Here is a 25,962-nt window from a genome sequence, read left to right on the forward strand (position 1 = left end):
CCAGAGAAAGAACTTCAGCTTGCTGAATTGCTTTATGGGTGACGATTATTCCCATTTAAAAAAAAACACAAACCAAAAAACACACAACCTGTTTATAAGTGTGCTGGGAGGGAAGGGGGACACAACGACACAAAACAGAAGTTAGTGAGGAATGTCTTTCTCCCACAGAGCAACTTACTCAGATCCTCCAGACCAAGCACAGTTAATAAATCTTACCAATGATTACATGTACGTACTCATTGAGGTTATATCTCAATGAATACGTATATACGCGAACAGGATTCTTTTTGCACATTTGGGCAGTAGAATGTCCCTTTAAGATACAATAGGTTTTGTAATCTGTTCAGTGGCTTGCAGGGCACAATTGCAAATTCTACAATATCACCTGTAGCTTATTTTTTTTTCCTGTTCAGTTATTACCTTGGTCCAGACAGTTTGTCGAGAAAGTCATTTTGTAGATATTAGTCATACTGCTTACTGTCAAGTACATCTAGTTACACAAAGAAACCTTATTTTACAGTTTTTTTTTTAACAAAATAAGCAACGCAAGTCACATACCTTTATAAGTTTATTAATGTTAGATTTGCCAGTATGACTATTAGTAACACAAGACAAACAGAGTTATTTACTAGAGTGAAAAGTGTTGGAAATTAAGAGAATTTAACATCTATGGTCAAGAAATCCAAAATGAAAAATTCTCCAAGTCAACAATGCTTCCAGTTTGTTTATGCTGACCTTGAAGTTTAAGTTCCTCACAATTCTCAATTGAGTAAAGAGCTCTGAAAAAATAAATTGGAGACCGCAGTTAATGTTTGTTTGACTTTGAGGTGTAGGGACAAGAGGTACTAAAGGTGAATATCTTCTACAGAAAACAAAATCTACACCCTCCCAAAAATAGACCCTTTATCCATAATAGTAGAGGAGCAGAGGGCCATACATTTGGGCTTTAGACTGGATTTTTTGCCTTTTTTGGAGCAACAGCAAAAACATGTGAGCATGGCTGAACTTGATGGACGCAAGTCTCTTCAACTATGAAATTATGTAATTTGCAGAGAGAAATTGGCAAAATATTTAGTGTATACGGCCATCTATTTCAAATGCAAAAATATGGAATACAGGGCTAAGGAAGGGGCGGTGTCCCGTAATCTCAAGTTTAAAGTAAACATTAAATTAAGAGTACTTCATTGGCTGAAATAGTTTGCCAAAAAAAAAAAAAAAAGGAATGAAAATGGTATGCAGTTATTAAATAGGCAAAGGAATGTAGGAACCACTCAGCTGTTTGATCCTCCTGAATTCAAAGCACAATGGGAATATCTACAGTTACAGCTCATGTACAGAAGAATAGAATATATAGCAGGATGGATATATGCTGCCAGGTTGCATTTGGCAAAAATAACTCAAACTTCTAAGATAAATGCAGATTGCAGTGGAACAGGGCAGCAAAAAAAAAAAAAAAAAAAAAAGATAAATTAAAAATGAAAAAAGCCAATGTGCAAATTTGTACTGAAAAGCTGCCAATGTTTCAAGGCCCAAATAAGAAAAAACAAATCTAAAGGTGGAGACCAAAAGGCAGGTTACCAAGAGGAAGGCTGGGCCTGTCTACAGAAGGTGTTTATAGGTGGTACCCGCTTGTAGGCGTGTCAGTTATAATAATAAAAAAAAAAAAAAAAAAAAAAGTATTGTGAATAAAGGGTCTACAAAGGGGACACTTTGTGATCATGGGTACATGGAAGCCCCTTTAAGGAGTGGCACAGACACTGGGTAAGGAATGGGATGGGGGTTTCACAAGGCCTTTCCTTCCAGGGAAATGACACTGCTGCCTCCAAGTTTTTCAGCAAGAATGCAACGATCCATTAGGTCTTCTAAGTTATTTACTTGCAACTCATGCTTGATACCTACAAAACGTGAAAAAATAAAAAGTTATGAATAAAGGTCTGGTTACTACATGGCAGTACAAGAACTCACTTCATTAGACTTTCAAAAAGGCATGCAAAATGCCATACATAGATCAAGAAATACATCCTTTGTATTTGTATCAAAAGATACATCCTTTTTGAATTATGTGGTTTTACATATCAGGACATAATCTGTTTTCTCTGCAAGGACAGTTCTGTGGCTTGTGTCCCTTTAAGAGTTGTATTAATTGCTGAAAATAAAGCCAACAAAAATAAAAAATTTGTTCCTAGATTTAAAGCAAATTTGTCAAGTCTTCCCTTAGCCAGTCTTAAAATTAGGTAAACACAACATTACAGCGTGTCATGATTCAACATAAATAAAGCTAAAAGTTGAGACACCATGAGTGAACAACCAAATTACACCTTATACCACTTTAGCAACAATCACTTTAACAGTACCTCACATGAGGAATATTGGCCCATTCTTTACAACTTTCTTTAGTTCAGGGCTTGACAAATTTATTTGGAATCTAGGAGCCACCTAAAAAGATTGTTAGGAGCCAGTAATTTTAAACAAGAAAAATGCAATTCTTAAAGGGACACTATAGTCACTAGAACCACTACAGCTGGTGTCTACAGCCTGTCCATGCAGGCTTTTCAGTGTAAATGTGGCATTTACCTCCGCCAATCCCCACAGACCAAGGGAAACCCCCTCATCACCTCCCTCGATCCTAGTCTACCTCCTCCTTGCAGTGAGGTCTGACTGAACTACGCGACTGCATGTCTGTATATAGATGTGGACGTCACATCCAATCTTAAAGTGACCGTGTCATCATTGCAATCCTAATCTGTTTTGGATCGAAGTGATGACGTGGACCTATCAGAACATAAGTAAGCCGATTTAAGGCTTGTTTAAGACCCCATTCATTGCCCTATTGTGGTTTGTTAGAACCTCATTTAGTGCTCCTAGTGATTTCTGGTATCCTGACCCCGACTGCCTTGACTCTAAGTATTCCTGTTCTTGATTTATTCTTGACCCCGATTCTTGTTTAGTTTTAAGTCCAGCCATTCTAAGGCTCTGTAATAAGTATTTCAGATCCACCTTTTGTGGTTTCCTCTTTCCTGCGTGTTGGTTACGACTCCCGTGACAGTAAACACTACCTTTTCAGTGAAAATGCAGTGTTTACATTGCATTTTAGTAACCCCTCTAGTGACAGTCACTCAGACTGCCACTAGAGAGTCCAGGCAGCATCCACGTGGAGAGTCTCCAAGCTCTGCATGGAGGCGCTGAATGTTCCTCAATGCATCTCTATGAGGAGATGTGGGTTGGCACATTTCCTGCGCATGCACAAAATCCTCCCAATGCTTTCCTAAGGGAAAGCATTGGCTTAGACGAGATTATAAAGATTGATAATCTCAGCCATATAGGGTGCTGGTGCCTAAACGCGCGCACACACACACACACACACATTCTGACAGACTCCCATACATATATACACACACACACTTTATTGAAACCAACTCAGCTTCTCTATCCTGGGGTCCAGTGGGGCTGCTCTCATCCTGCGTGTGAGTGAGCACTACTCTGCCTGTAGCTGCTCTCTGTAATGATGCCGGGGCGGTGTCATGTTCCAGCTCCTGGCACCATTACACAGAGCACAAGGGAGCAGAGAGCAACTACAGGTAGAGCACTGCTCCCTTGCGCGCCGACTACAACGCCCCCACGAGCGGCATCCTGCTCACTGCAGCCGGCTCCATGCTGCCTCAGTCGGTCACCTCCATCCTCCTTAGGGTGGCCGGCTCCAATATTCCCTGCAGAGCTGGCAAATCCCAGGCGCCAGGGCAAGCTTTCTAGTTGCAATGGCAACCAGGATTTGTCAAGCCCTGCTTTAGTTCATTGAGTTTTGCTGGCATTTACACACAGCTCTTAAGGTCCTGGTCCAGTATTTCATTTAGGTTGAAGTCTGGACTGTGACAGGGCCATTACAACACCTTGATTCTTTTCCAACCAACCATTGTTGTAGATTTGCTGGTGTTCTTGGGATCATTGTCCTAGTACATGATCCAATTTTTGGACAGTTGACATTTAACTCTAGAATACTTTGGTATACAGAGGAGTTCATGGTTGACTAACCATGGTTCCCAGGTTCTTGTGGCTGCAAAACTAGCCCAAATCACACCTCCACCAGTTCTAGACAGGTGTATGAGGGGTTTGTACTGATATGCAGTGATGCTGTGAGTTATGCCTTTGGTCTTGTCTGTATCGGAAGTTTTTTCGGATGCAACTTCGCAAACCTAAGCTGTGTTGCCATGTTCTTTAGAGAGAAGAGGCTCTCTCCTTTCTAAACAAACCATATTTGTACAGTCTCATTGTACGGTCATGAACTTTAACATGCCAATGTAGGCCTGTAGAGTGAGATGCAATGACAGAATTTAATTTGTTTGGAAATGTTCTTGTAACCCAGTTTGATGGCCAGCAGCAATTTCTTCTCCAAGAACATTGCTGATGTCTCCTTGCCATTGTATCGACACCTGAATGCTAAAACATCGGCTTTTGTAGAGTTGGCCGGGGCCGGGGAAGATTTTTGGGTACACAGGCGAATATGCATCTTGTATGTCATGTTGTTCCTTAAACATTGGGTAAATACAACCTGAGAAACAGAATTCAGAGAGTGTACCCTTTCCCATGACTGTACATGCATATGCACCAATATTCCTTTAACAGGAGGTCAGCTTTGTCTAACATTTAATTCATTAAATGACAATTGAAGCCAGTGAGTATTCTAGTAACTGGAAAGGCTACACTACGTAACAAACTACTACTTGCACAAAACCTTCAGTTTTGCCTTATGGAAGGCACACTATGCACAGCCTATGAGCTTTTAATCCAGTGCTTTAGAGTATAATCCATTAGAAGCAGCAACTCACCTGTCATTTTCTTCTTGAGTGCATCTTTAGAACTGGCATAGATCATTTTGCTTTTCAGTGAAGCATTATCAGGGCACCTAAAAGGAGGAAAATAAATATAACACCATTTTGAAATTAACATATTTATAGTAATCTAAAGAAACGTGCTTATAGTTTGCCCAATATGTACAGTAAAGTTGTATAGCGGCTATTAGTGCCTTTTGAAACAGAATTTTAGTCATCTATTCTTGAAAGGGAGTCACTGCTGCACAAAATACTTCTGGGTGTCCACGTTTGTGTTGTGCAATACAATTTGGCAGGACTTCTAGACTGTGTGACAGATTCATAAATGAGCACTACTTTCCTCAGAGCTGTGTTAATTTTGGCAGCAAATTTTTATTTAGTTTTAGTCCGTCTTTTAAATGAAATGCCATTTTAGTAATCCGGATAGGTATAAATTTATTAAATATCCTGTAGGTTTTAATTGAACAGACTAAAGCCTCTCCTTTGCCCCTTCCCCACAGCTCCATTTGTGTGACACTTCGCCAGCACCTTGTCTCGCCCCCATAACACTGCCTCAGAGCTCTAGAATTGGGTGTGAGCAAATATTGCTTTTTCTAGGGTTTAATAAAAAGTTGTATTTCACTATAGTAGTCTTACAAAACAAGACAATGAAAGTTGCTAAAACAGTTTTGGCTCTCCAGATGTGGACTACATCCCCCATAATGCTCTTACACACATAATGTTGGCAAAGCATCATGGGAGGTGTAGTCCAAAACATCTGGAGAGCCGACGGCTGCCTATCCCTCAACTTTAAGGGAATACACACAGCAATATAGACAGTCTGCTTCTTGTTACTTTATAGTATTAATTGCTACATAAGCAGGTGGGCCAGAACACATGAGAGGTAAGCGATCTGCAGGGATATTAGGAATTACCATAGCGAAGCAACACTGTTCCCAGAAGAGAGCTTCTTGAAGGTGGGGTGTTTTCATATTCTCCCAATGTGCCAGATTATTTTAATTGGGGGACCCAAACCCCTCCCCCCCATAAAAAACAGACCACAAACCACCAGGTTGTGTTCAAGTTTAAAATTTGCTCAGTACAGACAGTCAGTCAAAGACCACATCATGGAAGTTGCTGGCCCATCAGTTTTGTCCCACACACATACAATGTACTCCTTAACTGTAGAAAATTGATATCAGATGGGAAGAAATGTTGTAACGTCAGACATTTCTGCAATTGATTAATATAGGTGTTACTCTAAGCAGGAAGTTGTTTTATTATAAATCTTGCCTAAACTAGTAGTCAAACCCACAATAGAAGCCCATTTTTTTGGAAATATTAAAAACCACTCATTTCCAGTGCACTGCTAGCCCTCACCTGCACACATGCAGATTTGAATGCAGGGTTAACACTTGAACGGACTTCCCTGTTGCCAACAGGGAAGTCACATTGCCACCATTCACCTTCTCATGGACAGATTGTTAATTATTGCCAAGAGCCCATTGTGAACCCCCTCCTCCCCCCACCTCTAACCTTACCAACCCAGAAAAACACAGAATAAAGTTGCAATGATCATGAACATTAAAAGGGACACTGTAGGCTCCCAGACAACTTCAGCTCATTGAAGTGGTCTGGGTGCTATTGCCACGTATGCTCATTAGGTCTCCCTCGCCGACAGGAGAGGAGCTGAGCCAGTGCTGAGGGACATCAGCGCTGGACCCAGGTAAGTGACAGAAGAAGAGGCTATTACACTACACATGTGGCCCTTTGTTACTTACACAAAGGGTTTGTTGGATGAAAGGCACAATTTGTTATGAGACCATTGTGATGCGGTTTAGCCATTTTCAGGCAACAGATTATATATAGAGGCACAAGAACCAATTACACACTAAGTTATATACAAAATGGACATCTAGCTTCAGTCTTATTTTACATTACTCCCCCTCCCCCCAGCCTAGAAGCAGATTTATAAATATCTTTCCTAGTTTGCACATGCTCACCAGAGGATGAAAACCAGATCCTCCTTCTTGGTCTCATTTGTTTCATAGCTGGCATCATAGAGGGCATAACGGCAGTCATCCAGGGGTAGCATTTTCACAAATGTCTTGTAGGGGTCATCAACTGTGGTACCGATGTCTCCAACCAAAATTTCCTTGCCCTCCTCTAGGATGATGGTTTTCTTATCAGGACTTAAGCAGAAGAGGATAGCCTTCTTGCGTTTCTTCATATCCTCTGTGGTGGAAGTTTTGCGCACCTTCATGTCATTGAAAGTTTTGATAACTTTATCACACACAGCCACACCTGAAGCCTGGAAAGAAAGTGTCAAGAGTCATGATTTAAGTTTCAGACAGCTGCAATACAACTAGAGATCCAGGCTTTAGTGTAATTTCTGTGCATGGGAACGTAGGCCAAAAAAAAAAAAAATAAATAAAAATAAAATTGTAAGAGTGGTTTGCCTCATTACTGGGGCACCATAACTACAGCAGGCTGTATTGTTTATGATGCTTAAAGTAACCCTTTAAATGTAATCTTGCACAGCCTCTGTCCTCTCTGTAGCCTATGTGTTCTGAGAGATCACCCTGTCCAATCAGATGAACAATGTACAGCTGCTCTATAACTAAATATATAGAACACTGCATTTGTTGACAGGGTGATCTAACATTTTAGATCTTATACTGCAGCTACAAGCACATAAAGCCACAGGCAGACATTGGCTTGCAGAGGTTCAGAAGAATAAAAAGTACTTACTGCTGAGCTAAACATTCCATAGAACACCACCCAAGCAAGGGTGTATGGTGTTAGGGCTCACACTGAAAACTGGAGGATTTCTTCACTGAAAAGGCAGGGTTTACATCAAAGATTCTGCACAATAAGTGGCAGTGTGACTAAACAGCTTTGATGTAAAAAAAAAAAAAAACCCCACAAACAAACACACCACTGGCTCCTAGATTCAAAGCATATATCTCAAACCCTGGTGTAGAGGGTGAGGTGTGATACCAATGATTCTCCATGCACTTGAAAGAAATTCTGCATGTGCACTTGTGTATTCCTTTCATAGTTTGTGTTAAGGCACAATAGAGGCACCCAGGCCACTTAATCTAATTGAAGTGGTCTAGGTGTAGTGCCTGTCCCATTTACCCCTGCAATAATTACCTTGCAGGACTAAGACTGCCTCCAGTAGCAGTTTATCAGACAACCTCTAGAAGCACCTCCATGATACTAAGCGACTCAGAGTCCCTTAAACGCCCTTATGCTCTGCATGCGTTGTAGATCTATACCAGGACTGCACTAGTTAAAAACAGTTCTGGGGTATTTTACATTTTGTATATTTAACTTGTAGCAAGGTGCCTTCCTCCTGACCCTCCCTTTCCTGGAGCTTCACCTGCTCAGTGGTGCACGCACTAGAGAGCACACAAACTCCAACAGTCTTTATGAAAGACATTTTGGGTGGAGAAAACTGGACAGTGCAGAGCAGCTTTAACCCCTTTAGAACCAAACTTCTGGAATAAAAGGGAATCATGACATGTGTCCTTAAGGGGTTAAGTGATGCAAAGTCTAATTTGAAGACTACTCATTTAAAGGTCTTAAAAAAAAAAAAAAAAAAAAAAGTAAATTTATATCCTGTGGCGATCATGTTATCTTTCCACTTAAAAATGGTGAGACAGATGGTTCTTAAACACCAACTGCTTTTCACCACTGTGTACAACCTCTGCTTATGTACATAGGTGTGTGCAGCCTGTTGTATAAGGGTGTGCACACACACAGCTGTGTGTATGGGTGCTGTGTATGTAAGGGTGATGTGTTTGTGTGTAAGGGTGCGGTTAGTGTGAGTGTTGTGTACGCTGTATGTTTGTGTGGGGGCCGTTTAGTTAATATCCCCCCTCCCTTCTAACTTTTGTAGGGAGGGGGGACCGTGCTGCTGCCATCCCTGGTGGTCCAGTGGTGAGTGAACTCTAGCCCGAGTGAACTCTAGCCCTGCATCCTGCGGGGCTAGAGTTCATTCTTGCGAGATCTGAGCGTTGCCGTGGTAACAGTAGCAACACTGCTGGCAAGAGCTCCCCCCTGGGTCCTCTCCTGCCTCCCTCACTTCCTGTGGGTTGGTAAGGGAGATCAAAGATCTCCCTCACCGGGCCACGGAGAGAGGCACATAGCGTGGGCCACGGTGATTAGGGTGTGCCTAGGCACACAGCTTATTTTTCTACTGCAACAAATTTGAAACACCTATGTTATGACATTGTCATGGCTGCAGATATGGGTTCAGTAATATTGAACCCCTTAAGGACACATGACATGTGCGACATGTCATGATTCCTTTTTATTCCAGAAGTTTGGTCCTTAAGGGGGTTAAAGAGCTGTTTGAGTGCATTAAAACGAACAACTATTTAAGAACTCAGAGAGCCTGACTTAGAATATGCAGACTACATGAGCTCTATTGTTCATGGTGCTAAGAGCTTTAGACCCACCAACTGGTTGTTCCGGTTAGATGAACAACAGAGGCCTAAAGGGCAGATCGGAACCAACATAAACCGTCCCACCCATTATAAACTTACAACCTCAGATTTGTTGCATAAGTCAGTTTAAGATTCAAAATAGTCCAGGGTTTGAATTTCAGGCTCATTGTATTCTGATCCGTCTCTCACACTTAACACCCAGCAGTAGTGGACAAAATGAGATGACTACTGCACTTGATATTAACCCCCTGAAGTTCCAGTGACTTTCTATATTAAATGTTCCAAAGCCAATATTGTTTTATTTGGTATATAGGGAGAAGTATGTAGTGTGTAGCATTCAGCTCTTAAAGTGGCACTGTCATGCCAAACTTACTAGGGATCAACCGATATCTTATTTTTAGAGCAGATACTGATAATCTGAACTTTTAGGCCGATAACTTACCGATACTCTGTACATTTACCGTTTTGAAAAAAGAAACAAATTTCTACAGTTTACTAAACATTAATATTTTTTTGGGGGGGTAAATGCACAAAATATACATGCCAGTCAGATTTTGTTTTCAAGAATATTTATTGTTCCTCTCCTCCTTAGTGGTCCTCTCTGGTGTGCCTTGTTATCTCTTAACCCCTTAGGGACCAGAGCTCTATATTTCTGTGGTGTTTGTATTTAGCTATAATTTTCCTCGTACTCATTTACTGTACCCACACATTATACAGTTTATCACCCTTAAACGGTCTTTCTAAGGATACTTTTATCATTTACTATAAAAAATTATTTATAATAAGTGTGTAAAAAAAAAAAAAAAAAAAAAAAAAAAAATTCTAATTTTGACACCCAAAATCTGTTACACATCTACAACCGCCAAAAAACACCCGTGCTAAATAGTTTAGAAATACATAATGTTCATATGTTAGCTTTTTTGCAAGTTATACAGCTATAAAGGACAGGTTTCAAAATATATATTTTTCAAACGTATCAGTTTGAAACATTGTAACACATCTGTCATAAATCTGAATCACACCTCAGTAGCCACTTAGTCACAAACACTGGCCAAAGTTAGCATTTTTTATTTTTTTTAAATGTAGAACACAATTATGAACGCTAACTTTGGCCAGTGTTGGAGACTAAGAGACCAAAAAAAAAAAACCACAACCCCACGGGTTGTCTACGTTTGCAAATGGTATGCCATCATGGGGATCTCTCTCATTTGTGGGCTACCATACACTTTTCAAATGTTTTACAGTTTCTAAACACCAATTTGTGTTCAGCAAAGTCTCCTGAGTAAAAGAGGAGCCCTGCAATTTTTTGCTGTAGGTTTGGGTACATTTCACAAGCGGTGGAACAGTAGGGAGCTGAGCTTCATCATTTGCATGCCCTTTACTGTGTGTTCTGCATTGTGGGTTTGTTTCCATGCCAGCTCATTTTGACTTTTTTCTGACCTCCAGAACGGATTTATTGGTTTTTAATGCATTCCTATGGGAAACCATTTTTCGGTTTACAAGTTTTTTTCGCAATAAGAAACGTCCGAGACGCACCTGACCAGGTATCCTGGCCAGCCCGGACGTACGCACACCCAACCGGGGACCGATCTGGGGGGCTGGCCCTGGGTTGCTCCACCCAACATGTCTTAGATGGCTCCCCAAGACCGCAACAACCAACGACCCCTAGGCATGCTATAACTCTGGAAACACCTCTCCGACCCGGCAAAGTAGAGATAACCTTCTCTACGACACTGACCTAACCCCTGACATACACTACTACACTGACCAAACATCCTACAACCATACACGCAGCCTATGAACATGCTTAACCTGAGGATGACATGACTCAAGGTTAGCGGACCACTAGGAAGTCAGCTCACAGCTAAAGGGCTTCAATGTACTTCATGTTATACCTGGTTACTCATTATTAGTTCCCTATGTTCACTAAAAAAGGTGGCCAGCAGAAGTTATATGAAGAGATATCACACGAGGCCATACCTGATGTGTGTAAGGCCCGGAGAATGCATTAAATTGGTAAACCGAGGTACATACTTATATTTATTAAAGTAGTCCAAGCCTTTGCACTCCTAACTCCATCCAAATTACACTGGGGGCCTAACCACACTTCTAGACTGCAAAACAGAAAACTTGCCGGCACTCCTGGATTTCCAATAAAGTAATTTATTGTCACGAATTGTAGACATTTCAGTTCTGGGTTGGAACTTTCATCAGGACACAAAGAAATCAAATACAAATAAACTGCTTTTATACTGAATAAATGAATCACTAACCACCCCCAGCTGTTCATTAAGTGGGTTGGGCCTACTGCTCTGGAGATTGGCTGCACACCTGAGTGATTCCTAAAACATCAGAGGCATGGCCCGCCTCCATAGTAATCTGGCATCACTAGGACAACTACCGATGCTATTCGGCAATTGGATGCCCATAATGCACGCCTACTGCGTGTGGAAACTCCCACGTCAACAGACACTCTGCCCACCTGTTACGTAGGTCTGACGGCATCCCCATAGCTACAGGAGCACGCCAAACCCACTGGATGAAAGCAAACTGCTAAAGCTACCAGTGGCCACAGACTGCATATTAATAAACATGCAGTCAGTTCCTAAGGCATCTCCATGCAACTATATAAAAATCTAAGGATAACCAATTTGGGACCTGTGCCAAGTCCCCCTTTGATTTGGGGAGTGGCAGGCCACTGGCTGCTCACTGTTTAGTAGACATGCCCCTGCATGCAGCATAGCTAGTAGGGGCATTTGGGAAATTTTAATCTCTTATGCCAATATGGGGGTCATATACAATTCACCATGACATCAAACAAGACGTTCTCCCGGGTGGTTTAAAAAATAAAGCAGGGCCTGCCCGCTGAGCCAACTGGTTGCACCAAGTGAGAGCTCCGTGCGAGACCCTACTAAAACTCCAACATCCCGATGTTTAAACGATCAAACTTTACATGGCTCCCAACTCACAGTGGCTGAAAAGAAAGCAGACCCACCTAACTAGCTCAGCACAAGTTGCCGCAGAAACTAAAACTACTGGGGCAAGACATGATCGAAGTCGGCGAGCTACGCAACCAAACCCGGCAAGCCTACTTACTCCGCCTGCCAGGTTTCCAAGCCAGCGGTATACAACGCATCATCCTGACCCTGCAAGCTGGCCTACACCTGGGTCCAAAGGCTTGCACTGCCGCCTCGCTGGGAAGCAGAACTATCATACAGCCTCAGCAGGAATCGGCTGAATGAGCTCCCAGACAGCGCAAGAGAGGGCAAACACCGCAAGTTCAATGGTGAAGCGCATTAGGTGTGCTAGAGAGAATTGTTTCACCTAGACTTTCATACTGAGCACAAAAGCCTGTGAAAACCTCCTAGGGAACTATGTGTCTTAACATATCCCGGTTTCATCTTTCTCCCTGTTAATTTGATACATAGCAACATCCCCTAATCTGATTTATACTCTTGTATATGTTGTCCAGCGAAGTCAATAACTGATCAGTTAAAGCTTCCCGTTTAGTCTCATGATTCTTGCTGATCTCGAGTGCCTCGTATCTTTACAAAAATGTTTAAATAGGTTTAGTGTGTTATGCATATCGGGATACCCCTCATGATAACATCTCGAATACATTGTGACCTGCACAAGTACTAATAACTTGTCTCTTGCTACAAATACACACGACTCGCATGCTGCCCGGTACCATATGCAGACCTTCGTCTGTTCTCACTCATGTACACCAAGGATCTCTTCAGGTCAGTGGAAGCATCTTGGTGCCTATTGTTTGCAAACATTCGGAAATGCACCATTGACTCTCATAGAATGGGAGGGGCGCATGGCGGGAGTTTGGAAGTGGTGGGGAGCACTGCTCCCCGCCGCTTCCATGTTCACATATTACAAGGAGGGAACAGCGAGCCGGTAGATTCGTCCTTGTAATAAACCAAACGAACGAAGGTCTTCGTTCATTAGTTTGAAATTTCTATTCATTTTAGTCTGACAAAAATGGACGAAATTCCAGGTGTTTTACTGGGCATGCGCGGGAATTTCACAGTGCTTTCTAGTGTGGGCAGATGTGTCCCACAGGGCCTTCACCTGCCCACACTAAGATGGTGGCACCCAGGACCGGTCACAAAATAAAGACCCGAATGGGTTGAAATGTCGATCGGAAGTATGTAAATCTTTTGATACATTAAATACCACTTTACATTTTCATAAAGACTGAAGAGTGCATCTCCACACACACACAAACGCGCATGCAGCTAGATGTAGTGTAGTCGGGAGGGAGGTTAAAAAAAAAAAAAAAATCCCAGATTGGGACGTCTGCCTAGAGACTAGAACAGTTACTCACCAATCTGAATTAATTTGGAGGGAGGCCATGATCCCTGGTGGTCCAGCCACAGTAAATGGTTCTTTAGTCTGCTATACAGAGAGTTAGGAGGAGGATGCGCTCTGACTCGGCAAGCACCAAGTTGACTTAAAGCAGCCATTGCTTCTCAAATTAGCATAGGACTGACAGATCAAGGCAATTGCTGTGCATGCACAATATGCCTGCATTCTCTACTAGAACCATCTGACATTACTGATCGCATTAGAGAATTGGTGCAGAGAGGAAACTGTGTGGATGCTCAAGTTTTTTTTATTAAAAATAAAAATTAAGTAGTCTACAGTTATATTTGTGTTTTAGTTTAACTTTCCTTTTACAATAAAAAAAAAAAACTGATCAGAATCAGTGTTTTTTTTTTTAGCTTCTGCATTAACTGCAAGTTTAATATACAAAAGTAATGTGTCAAGTTCTCTTTTTGGGAAACTCCTGACCAGTTGTCCGAAAGGGCCGTTTGAGGCTTGGTGCTAAATAAATAAAAAACACAATATATTGTTCCAGTTAGAAACATGCCATCCAAATTAGGGGCGCTGACTGTTGCATCTCTCTGACTCTGGTACATTGCGGAGCATTATGGGTTATGTAGTGCTGAAAGCGGCCTATCCCTGAGAGAACACAGGGAAGGAGGACATTATCATGCCCAGGATTTATTTCCACATCAGATCCCAGTGTGGTCACAACGGATGTTCAACGCTTGACAGCAGCTAGAAGTTGCTCATACATTTAATATATGTGTACCACAGGCGGACTTGCTCGCCACTGACACGGCCTCACCAACTAGCTCGGAGACATGTAACGGCGGGAGGGAGCGCAGGGCGCGCGGACAGTCAGTCACAGAAAGACAAGGAGAAAAAAAAAAATAAAAAAAAAATTAACGGATTGCGCGCGCCTCCAAATACCAGGCGCACGCGAGCCTTCAGACTGCCCTGTGAGCCAACTGACAATTTACCGCACCCGCCCGTGGCACGGCACCATTCCTGCCGTCACTCACGGTCTCGGGTGGGTTAACCACAACCACTGCATATTAAAACCACAACCACTGCATATTAAAATGCGCATGGAAATATTCCAGACAAACTGGGGTAAACAAAACAAAAAAAGGCAAGAGTATGAAACGTCCGTCAGCGGGCGTTTTGTTTGTGCGGATGGAGCCGTAACGCGACCCTTGGCCACACCCAGTAATATAACGGCACTCGCTGCTCGAGGACCAAAAGGGCTGTCATGTCGCCGCGCGACACTCACTGAGCGCGAGAGAGTGAGCGCGCAGCGAGCCCCCCTCCCCCTCATTCCCGCAACGTAAAGTCGGCATCAATGAGAGAAAGCCAGAAAAGGGAGCGCGGCCGCCATTATTACAGGTGTTACTGAGCATCACAGCCGTGAGATAACGGGTAAGCAGTGTGCAATGCAGTCACCATAGATTGCGTCAACATACACGTTACCAGCTTTAAGACTATGGGCTGTTCGATAATTAGAGGCTGCTAGATAGTCTAAGCCAGGTACAGTGGGAACAAAAAACACAACCGGCGTCTTGGCTCAGCGGCCACTAAAGATAGGTTGCCGGTCAGCATGACGGCGGCTGCAGAAAATGGCGGCCTGAAGGAGATGCCCCCGCAGCATCTCCAACAACGGGGTCTCTGTGATGTGATGCTCCAACTCCCACAATCCTCCCCCCGTCCCCCCCACCATGATACACATACTTACCATTATTAAGCCGAATTAGAAATATGGCCGAGGAAACGGTGGAGAAAGGATGGGGGGAGGAGAGGAAGGCAGACGGTGTCTCGATGAGCAAAGAGGACCGTGCCGCTATTTCGCAGACTCGCACTGAAATGAAGCCTCCTCCACTGCCTCCTTCCGCTTTCTTTAAGCTCTGCACAATGAGGAGGGAGGGGCAACTTCCTGCCTGGCTGCCCATTGCCTGTGGTAGTTGTAGTCCGGCTATTGAATGGACTTGTAGTTTCTTAGTTGGCCGCGCAGTAAGGGATGCCACAGACTGATGGATGCAAGTGGCTGGTTTACATTTGTGAGGCTAGTGGATGTTTTGACAGAGAGGAGGTTGGATTAATATATTATATATATATTTGGGGTCAAGATGGAATTTTTTCCCTTGCTTGTTGAAAAATTTTATTTTTTATTTTTTGGATCAGCAGCAAAAAACAGGTGTGAGGAAGGCTGAACTCTCTCTCTCTCTCTCTCTCTCTCTCTCTCTCTCTCTATATATATATATATCTATATGTATATAATCAACTATCCTGTTCAAGGTGTGACTAAATAAATGGCACTTTTTTTAACCCAAATAGTTAAATATGCAACATTTGCCAACTTTCCTATTTTGACCTACATTTGATTTTATACTGTGACATTCAAAAGATGCATATTAAAACTTCCCTTTCCATTACTTCCCGCATGCAAAGAGACATTAACTTTCATGTCATGACACACAGGCATTTATTGCAATTTTGATTAAGCAAAATCATTTGAAAATCACCTAATCAACTGATATAATACTGCGATAAAATCAGATATGATTTTGCCAAAATGCAGATAAGTTGTACACATTTAAAAAAAATAAATAAAAATAAACTATTTGTGTCAGTTTCATTGTAAATCTATTACATTTACAGTTATCTGAATTTCATTGGCGGAGAGTGAACAACTGACCATAGGGCTTAGCTCAGGAGCGTTAATAAAAATTTCCTTCTCTGGCGTTGCTAGTGGAGGTTGGGGAAGGCACTGGTGTAGAAAGCTGTAGTGGTTGTGCTGCTTTAAACATAGCAGAGACATTGAGCGGCTCCCTTATTTCTTTAGATGGCTAATAGCTTATTTATTAACTAGTTATACCCTCACAGGATAGAGTCGTCATAATAATGTTTCTTGCCCCAACCATGGTTTTCCCATATCTTACCCAGGTACATTTTTCTAACTCCCCAAGAAATGTTTACCCTCTAACATTCCCCAAAATGTATTTTATTTTTGGTCTCTAATCTGTGTTTATTACATTCTTCTAAATATAGTCTTAACTGTGTTGTCAATTTCAGAAACGAAAATCTAATTTAGTGGTGATAAAAAGAGAAAAAGTGATATAAGGATTGATAAATACACTGAAAAAATGAATGAAAAAACTGATGGATACGGTAAAAAAACAGTGACACTTTGAACCCCCCTTTATTTATTGCAATATTTCTCAGACAAATTGCTTTCTGCAGCAAATTATGTCACTTTTTTTCCTGAGTCACGTTTACTCCACTTCCCTAGCCCACATTTCCTCCCTCATGAACCACAGCCTTATTTCCTCCATTATTTCTCCAGCCACATTTCCTTCCTCACCTCTGAGAAAATGTTATATATAGGTCCAGCCAGGGCCGGTGCAAGCATTTTTGCCGCCCAAGGCAAAAAATATTTTGCCGCCCCCACTCATGCAGACTAACACACATGTTGACTCAAGTATAAACACACACTGATCCATGCAAACTAACGCACAGGCACTGACCCATATACAGGCATACCCCGCTTTACATACACTCACGAGAACAGATATACCCACGAGTGTACTTAAAGGTGCCTCGCGAGTACAGACATTCCCGCGCCTCTTCTGTCCGCGAGTGAACAGTAAATGGAAGGTTCTATTCTCGCCCAGAGCAGCTCAGTTCAGTGTCTTTGGGGCAAGAACTTTTTACACTTTCTGTCATGGCACAGGTTAATTATCTCAAATTTATAATGCCTACTCCTAGCTAAACATATATATATATTTTCTGCCCATACATTGTTCATATTCTGCAATTGCGCCCTCCAGTGAAAGGGTTTATCCTGCCATTTTCTATAACTATGACTTAGCAGCTTAGCTGCATTAGCCACAATTCTGAGTGTCAAAGTTAAACCATAAATGCTTACAGTGATGAAGAGGTGTTTCTAAACAAAGTGTGCAAATAAGCTGCTAACAAATACAAATTGGCACTGTATTGACAGAAAATGGCAGAGTGGGCAGGTTTATTTTACTTTTCCTCCCAGTTTAAGGTTGTCAGATGAGTAAAACATTAAAGATAAATGGTACAATCTGGAATGAGCTTTTTCTTTTTACTGTTTGTTTTAACTGAATAAAAGCCCACTGGAAATCACTAAATAAATCACTGGAAATAAAATCATTGGAAATCTGCAGTTGCAGTTGCAGTTATGCCTGTGAATTACTATTGCAGTGCAGTACATGCATTGGGAAGTGAAAAAAGGTATTGCTTTACTTTAAGTACATTTCCGTTTTACATACATGCTCTGGTCCCATTGTGTACTTAAAAGTGGGGTATGCCTGTACACACACTGATCCATGCAGAGACACAATGACCCATACAGGCTGACATACACAAACATACTGACGGAAGCAGACTATTACACATCTTACCTTAAAAAAAAAATCACTGGCTTACACATTACTTACAATTGTTTTTCAGCTGAGTAACAAATACATAAAACACAACAAGGAACATTATGTTGCCTGCGCCTGGTGGCCCATCACTTCCTGTCTCAGCCTCGCCTTCGCTATCCTCCCGCACAATTGCCCCCACGAACAGGGAAAGGGGCGGGAGCTAACAATTGAAGCACCCTCGTGCTTCTTCAGCATTGGATGCCTGGGAGGGGGTGTGGCTCTGAGGGCTGAATTGGATGCTGCCAGATTGGTGTTCTACGGGCACTAGTGAGCAGCAATGTAAGTGCTCCCTAGCGCCCGGTAAAATGGCCGGCGGCACACTCGAAATAATAGAGGGGCGGCCGCAGAGCATACTTGCACATAAAGTCAGTGCCGCCCCCCCCTCTTAAACAGCGCACTAGGTGGCCGCCTAGTTGGCCTATAGGAAGTGCCCAGCCATGCAAATACACTGATGGACTTGCAGCTTAAGAACATTCTCTGTAACCTGGCCGCTGATTTGGACTGCCTCTGTAGGTGCTACAGCACTGCACACAAGTCCCATGGCTTTTATTGATAAAATTGGTTTACCTGTTCAGAAATGGTTGACCTGCCTAATTGATAAAAAATATATATTTTTTAAAACATTTTTTGAGAAATAATTTTAAAATATGCTTGCATGACAGATATATGCACAGCATTTGATCTCAATATAAGCTGAGAATAGTCAATGGGTCTATTAAGTGATATATATGTATGTATGTGTATATATATATAACATCTAACGAAGATTTAACCTTAAAATATAATCAATTGGACGAGAAGATTAAAGCATTAGAGACAAAGGTTACCGATTTGGAAGATAGATCCCGAAGGAACAATATAAAATTGAGAGGTGTTCCTGAATCCATTAATTATGATCAACTAGACAAATTCTTAAAATCTTTCTTTCAAAACCTAATGCCTGAATTGTCACTTGGAGAATTCCCATTCGAGCGATACCATAGACTATACAGACCAAAGAACGTGTCGGCTGACATACCTAGAGACATAATTGTCTGTTTCTCTAACAACTATATTAAAAACTTAATCATGCAGTCGGCACAAAAAAATGCTATAACAGACCCCCAATTTAAAGATATTAAGTTATATTCAGATATATCTTTGACGACTCGGTTGGCAAGGAAAAAATTTGCCGTTCAGACCAGCATTCTGAGGAAACATGGAATTAAATATAGATGGAGTTTCCCTACAGCATTACTGGTTTCCTTTCAAAATCAACAATTTCTTCTTAAAGAAGCCTCGGCGGCCCAAGAAAAAATCCAACTTTGGAAATTACAGTAGCTATCTCCCTGAGTTGATTAAATTAACGACCACCTACCTGGAACAAGACACTGACTATTTACTAAGTTGTTCAAGTTAATGATCATCTTTTTTGGAATAAGACAACGACTAACTACTACCACTATAAATCTTTTTTTTATTTTATTTTATTATTTTATTTTTTTATTTATTTATTTTTTTATTTATTTTTTTTTTTTGCTTTGTCCTTTTGTAATAATCAATGACAGATTAGATTAGTGAATGCCCAAGCTCCATGGGCAGAGTTATGTCCAAAGTTATGGTTGTTCATTTATAGATAAGGGCATTTGGTAACATTTGCAATTTAAAAATCTACACTGTATTCATATAAGGGGTATGACATAAGTTAAGGTCTAAGGTAATGATAACCTGCGATAATGTTGGGAGTCATATAATTATGCTATAATATATAGTCATTACACAATATTTTCTGTTAAGATGCCTTCACTTCCTCACTCTCCTCCGCTTTGATATAATTAACTACATAGGAGACTGGTAATTCTATATGTTATATCTCTGACGGATAATTGAAGGTGGCATATTGGAGATATATAAGAATGGTATAAAGCACTAATATAATTTTTTTTTTTTTCTTCACATATTTTGTATTAACACTGTTTGGAACACAATAGGTATAGCAAGATATTATTAGTACACTTCTCCAAATAGGAAGTTTGACATTAAGGAACTTTCTAGAGACTCTACATTTTGTACCTTGTAGCAACATAAGCTTTGGTCACAATAGTTACGATTAGATATTATTTAGCAGTAATAAGAATGGAAGTAAATTACCTTTACACGAGTGATAGTACAATTTCATAGTATGGGTCTATTCACTTATGATATAACTGTGGTTATTATGTGGGCTTTAAAGGGGTAAAGGAGTGAAGAGATTTGGTAATAGTAAGACAATATATAAGAGGTAAAGCTGATTTAGATCACAATAGATAGGGGTAGTCGGACTATGTGTATATATATATATCAAGGAAATAGGTAGACAGAATGACTAAGGGAGGGGAAAGGAGAGGAAGGACTCGTATTATCATACTTAAGAGTTGGAGAAATATGCTGAACAGAATTAGAATAGTAACTATTGGAATATTTTTTTTTTTCCTTTTTTTTTTAACCAACGTGATCCATTATCCCAGACAAAACTAACTGATCCATTGAAGGTTATAGTGTTAAATAAAGGGTGGATATTTGGAATACTGTTTGGGTTTTAATGAGGTCTGGAGAATTTCCTTTTCTTGTCAGTGTGTTTATTTTTTATTTTTAATTTCTTCTACATCTATAGGCAGGTCTGGTTCAGGTAGATATAATTATACAGGTCTCCTTATCTTGCTTCTTTCACGATATACGTTTCATATTCCATATTATATCTTGGAATTACAATGACTGAGGGAAGGGAGAGGAGAGGGAAATTAGTTTTATTATAATGGATAGCTGTAAAATACAACAAGTAGTGTCAGATTAGTAATATATTGGGTTATGGCTTTAGGGGTTAGGGTGGTCATGCATTCTAGTCAAAGTTGACAGTATTGTGGATTGACATAGATCGATTTTGGGCTAGAAACTCAGAATGCCGTCTGGTCTCTGAAGAGTTTGGAGGCCTTCCTCCTCTCGCTAGGGTCTCTATTCCTGCAATTATAGGCAGGTCTTGTTCAGGGGGCTTCTTATATATGTATGTATTTATATATATATACGTTTCCCCACTGGATTACCAAGAGGGGGTTTGTTCCCTCTCTTGAAGTATTTTTTATGTTTTTTGTACTTTATATTGTAAATTTGTATTTTTTTTGTTTTTGTTTTTTCTTTTGTTTTTGTTTTTTCCTTTTTCCTTTTCTGAGACTCGATTTGGGGGGTAACCAGGACAATAGGCGTTATGATGGCACTTAATGTGATATCATGGAATGTCCAGGGTTTGAATTCACCACAGAAAAGGGGAGCGGTCTATAAACTTCTAAATGAAAACTATATTGACATTGCTTTTATTCAGGAGACACACTGGATTAATCCCCCAGAGAGACTCTGGAAGTTTAAGAAATTCCCGTTGATATTTTCTTCTAATATGGAGGGAAAAAAAAAAAAAAGAGGCACGGCTATCATAATCTCTAGCAGAACTAATTTTGAAATGATACATCTAACTGGGGATTCAATGGGAAGATACGTAATACTTATTGCAAAAATTAATGGTACTATATATACTTTGGTTAATATTTACGCACCAAATTCGTGCCCAGGGGACTTTTTGGATAAACTTATGGAAAAGGTTGATGAACTAGCATGTGGTAACATCATAATTGGGGGAGACTTCAATTGTGTATTGGACCCAGCACGGGATAAAAGCCATAAAAATGTTAGAGATTATAAATCTGTAAATACCTATGTTTCAGATCTTTCTAAATTTCTAGATAGGAACTCTCTATTTGACTGTTGGAGGACTTTGAATCCTAGTGAGAGAGACTATACCTTTTTTTCGAATGTCCATCAGACCTATTCTCGAATTGATATGTTTCTGGTGAAAGCCGGGTTTCTAAGTTCTATTATTAAATCCAATATTGGATCCATAGTTGTATCAGATCATGCACCAGTATTCATTAAGGTTAAGCTAAAAGGTGGTCTTAGACCAAGGACAAGGTGGAGACTTAACGAAAGCCTCCTGAAATCAGAGTGCAACATTGACCTTTTGTCATCCGAAATTGAAAACTTTTTGATTACCAACGATAATGGGGAAGTTTCTACGGCTATGGTATGGTGTACCCTTAAAAGCTATATAAGGGGACTATTGATTAAACTTGGCTCTGAATCTAAAAGGAAGAAGGCAGAATCTCTGCAAGAGTTAAGAATAAAATTGGCAAATCAGGAACGTTTAAATAAAGATATGATGAATAAAGACTTAATCAAAGAAATAGCTAAATTAAGGGAAACTATTAAAGAGAGAATTTATGATATGGTCAATAAAAATATACTATTCCTTAAACAAAGATGGTACCATAACAATAACAAAATAAACAAAGACCTTTCTAATAAAATTAAAAATAACCTCAAAGATAAATCTATAAAAAAAATTGTCTTAGGTGATAAACATTTAGTGTCACCAAAGGATATTGTAAATGCATTTGCGGAATTTTACAAATCCTTATATAACCTGGAGGAGGTAGGGAAGAGCAGAGAGGAAATGGATACATTTCTGAGTAGTCTTAGATTACCAAAAATTAACCATAGAAAGATGGAAATGCTGAATGCCCCATTTTCACTATCAGAAATAAACGAAGCAATAGGTAAGTTAAAATTGAACAAGGCCCCAGGCCCAGATGGCTTTTCAACAATGTTTTATAAAACCTTTTCTAGACTCATTTCCCCTATTCTTTTAGAGATGTTCACGAAGGTGTCTGCGGATACCCCCTTCCCAAATGAGATGTTATTGGCTTCAATTATTCCAATACCCAAAGAAGGGAAAGACCCAACACTTATTACTAACTATAGACCTATATCTCTTATTAATTTGGATATAAAGTTATTCTCTCAAATCTTGTCCAATCGATTTAAAGAGGTAATTGGAGAACTGATTGATGTTGATCAGTCTGGATTTGTGCGAGGGAGAGGTACTACAGATAATACACGTAGAATATTTAATTTAATACATAGAATAAATGAGCATAAATGGGGATCTGTCATTATGGCCCTCGATGCTGAGAAGGCCTTTGACAGAGTCAATTGGAGATTCCTCGACTCTGTCATGGGCCAATTCGGCTTAGAGGGTCAGTTTAGACAAAAAACTATGTTGTTATATAGGAGCTCTACAGCTAAAATAACTAATTCTTTCGTTGAGTCGGACCATTTTGAGGTCAAAAATGGTACTAGACAGGGTTGCCCTTTGGCTCCCCTGCTATATATTCTTACAATTGAACCCTTGGCCACCTTGATCAGACAGGATAATAATATAAGGGGGGTTAAGTCTCTTAATGGGGAAACCAAGGTTTCCCTTTTTGCAGATGATGTACTCCTTACCTTGACGGATCCGATGGTCTCAATTCCATCGGTATTGGATGTTATATCCATCTATAGTAGTTTCTCAAACTATAAGGTCAATATGAAAAAAACTCAAATCTTAGCCTCTTTTTTATCTGAGGCTCAGAAAGATCATCTGACTGCACATTTCCAAATCCTATGGGCAAAAGACACTATTGGTTATTTGGGGATTAAAATATCTTTTGATATAGAGAGGACGATACAAACAAATTACGATAAATTACTAAAAGACTTGCAACAATTGGTAGACAAATGGAGGAAGATTGAGTCCTCATGGATAGGAAGATTAAATATGATCAAGGCATTCCTGATACCTAAACTTGTTTATTATCTTAGGGCAATTCCTTATAGACTGGGGAAAGGTATCCTTAATCGTTTTCAAATCATGATTTCCAAATGTATTTGGGCAAATAAACCACCTAGGATAGCTTTTGACACTCTTCGAAGGAGCTATCAGAAGGGAGGAATAGCATTTCCAGATGTAGATAAAATCCATGAAGCATGTATGGCGACTCATCTTTTACAGTGGCTAGACATGGAACAGGGATATAAATCGTGGCTTACTTTAGAACAGGAGGATAGCCCTAGATATAAACTGTTTGTTCTCTTTTGGATGGGTATGTTGAATTTGGGTGATCTGGATACCAAGTATCTTTCGAATCGTATATTGGTAGATATGATCAATACCTCCAAAATCCTAAATAAAAAATTGAAGCTAGAAGATAAATTATTATATAGGGTTCCATTAGTGGTCCTACAATATACAATGGATAATATAAATGTCCAATCTTGGACACACCTAGGTATAGTGAAGATCTCGGATTTGTGGGATGGACTTAAACCCATCCCATTTACACAATTGCAAGAAAAGTATAATCTTCCCCCTAGAGATCTCTTTCAATATCTAAGGATTAAGAATTTTCTATTATCTAGGACCATACTTAAGGACCACAATGTTAATCCCCTTATTGTATTATATAAAAAGAAGGGAGGGATCTCTAGATTTACTAAATTGCTAGAATCAATGGAACAAGATTCTCATGCTACCTCTTTTGTTAAATGGGAACAAGATATTGGGGAATCCTTTCCACTTTTGGAATGGACCAATGCTACACTCCTAGTTAAGCGTTGTATACATAGCGTCTCTCTCTATGAAACACACTTAAAGATAATATATAGGTGGTACATGGTACCGGCTAGATTATATAAAATATCATCTGTATATTCTAGGAACTGTTGGAGATGTGGAAACGAGGAGGGTACTATATATCACATATGGTGGGAGTGTCGGGGTCTTAATAATATAAAAATTCAAATGCTCGGCTTTATTAATTCTATTTTTAGGGAGATAAAAGAAATTAGCCCTCAACTCTTTCTCTTTAATATTGGTTTCCCTTCGCAAGATAAATATCAAAAATACCTTTTGACCCATATATTTTTTGCCATTAAAATATGTATAGCTAGGGCCTGGAAATCCTCTATCCCATTAATATGGCATAATATTATGGAGCAAATAGATTATCAGTACAGGATGGAATCAAACCCCTTTTTTGGTACTAGAGATGTGGCCAAACTATGGTCACCCTGGACAAATAAACAGAATATATGATAACGGGTTGTGCTTCCCCCATATCGAGTCTCAGAGAACGTAATATATTTGTAGTCTAAATTATTATTATTTTTTTTTTCTTTTTTTTTTTTTCTTTTTTTTTTTTTATGTTTATCAATATAACAGCTATACCATGGAAATTCTTGGTGCGAATTCCATCAGATAGCGGTTGGCAGTGGACAAATGTAGCGCGATTGCAATATACATATGTGTATGATGGTTTTCAATGGAATACTGCACTTTCTTTGTGGAAACCTTCGGTGTTTAATTCTACATAGTGTCTATATTGCAATATATTGCCAGCATATGTATGCCTTCAATAGTCATGGTGTGTTTTTTTTTTGGTTATAAATTTTTTTATTTTTTCTTTTTGCTTGTTTAATTTGTCGTGTTTTAACATATATCGTTGTGTCTGGCTGTTTCAATGTGCTGGAGGATTGCCTTTGGGGTACCTCACATGCAATTGTTAAAACTTTTATACAATAAAAAGAAAAGAAATAAAAAAAAACAAAAAAAAAAAAAACATTTTTTGAGAAATAATTTTAAAATATGCTTGCATGACAGATATATGCACAGCATTTGATCTCAATATAAGCTGAGAATAGTCAATGGGTCTATTAAGTGATATATATGTATGTATGTGTATATATATATATATATATATATATATATATATATATATATATATATATATATATATATAAAAAATAAAAGACCGTAATTTTAACACCTGTGCTTTTCTACATTACAAAACTTGGAATTTCATTGTGTTATATATATATGTATGTGTGTGTGTATGTATGTGTTTGTATGTCTTTAGTATGTGTCTATCTGTATGTATGTATGTGTTTGTATGTATTTCAGTATGTATTTATGTCTGTGTGTGTCTGTTTGTGTGTATGTATGTTAGTATGTATGTCTGTCTGTGCATATGTATT

General features: G+C 39.8%; 2 protein-coding genes across 2 annotated transcripts in view; one reads left to right on the forward strand and one right to left on the reverse strand.

Moving 5' to 3' along the window:
• Positions 1–555: 555 nt before the first annotated feature.
• CFL1 (cofilin 1) lies at positions 556–15,480 on the reverse strand. Its single transcript, XM_063437827.1, has 4 exons — positions 15,330–15,480; positions 6,809–7,116; positions 4,824–4,900; positions 556–1,895 (listed from the first exon to the last, which is right to left on the reverse strand). The coding sequence occupies exons 1-4, from the start codon at positions 15,330–15,332 to the stop codon at positions 1,783–1,785; spliced, it is 501 nt and encodes a 166-aa protein (XP_063293897.1). The 5' UTR covers positions 15,333–15,480; the 3' UTR covers positions 556–1,782.
• The window catches only part of MUS81 (MUS81 structure-specific endonuclease subunit), a 191,884-nt gene continuing 180,823 nt past the window's right edge, over positions 14,902–25,962 (forward strand). The window contains exon 1 of the mRNA XM_063437828.1: positions 14,902–15,016. The gene's annotated coding sequence lies outside the window, so the exon portion shown is untranslated. The remainder of the gene's footprint in view (positions 15,017–25,962) is intronic.

Source organism: Pelobates fuscus, chromosome 12 (genome assembly GCF_036172605.1).
Source record: "Pelobates fuscus isolate aPelFus1 chromosome 12, aPelFus1.pri, whole genome shotgun sequence".
Taxonomy (NCBI): domain Eukaryota; kingdom Metazoa; phylum Chordata; class Amphibia; order Anura; family Pelobatidae; genus Pelobates; species Pelobates fuscus.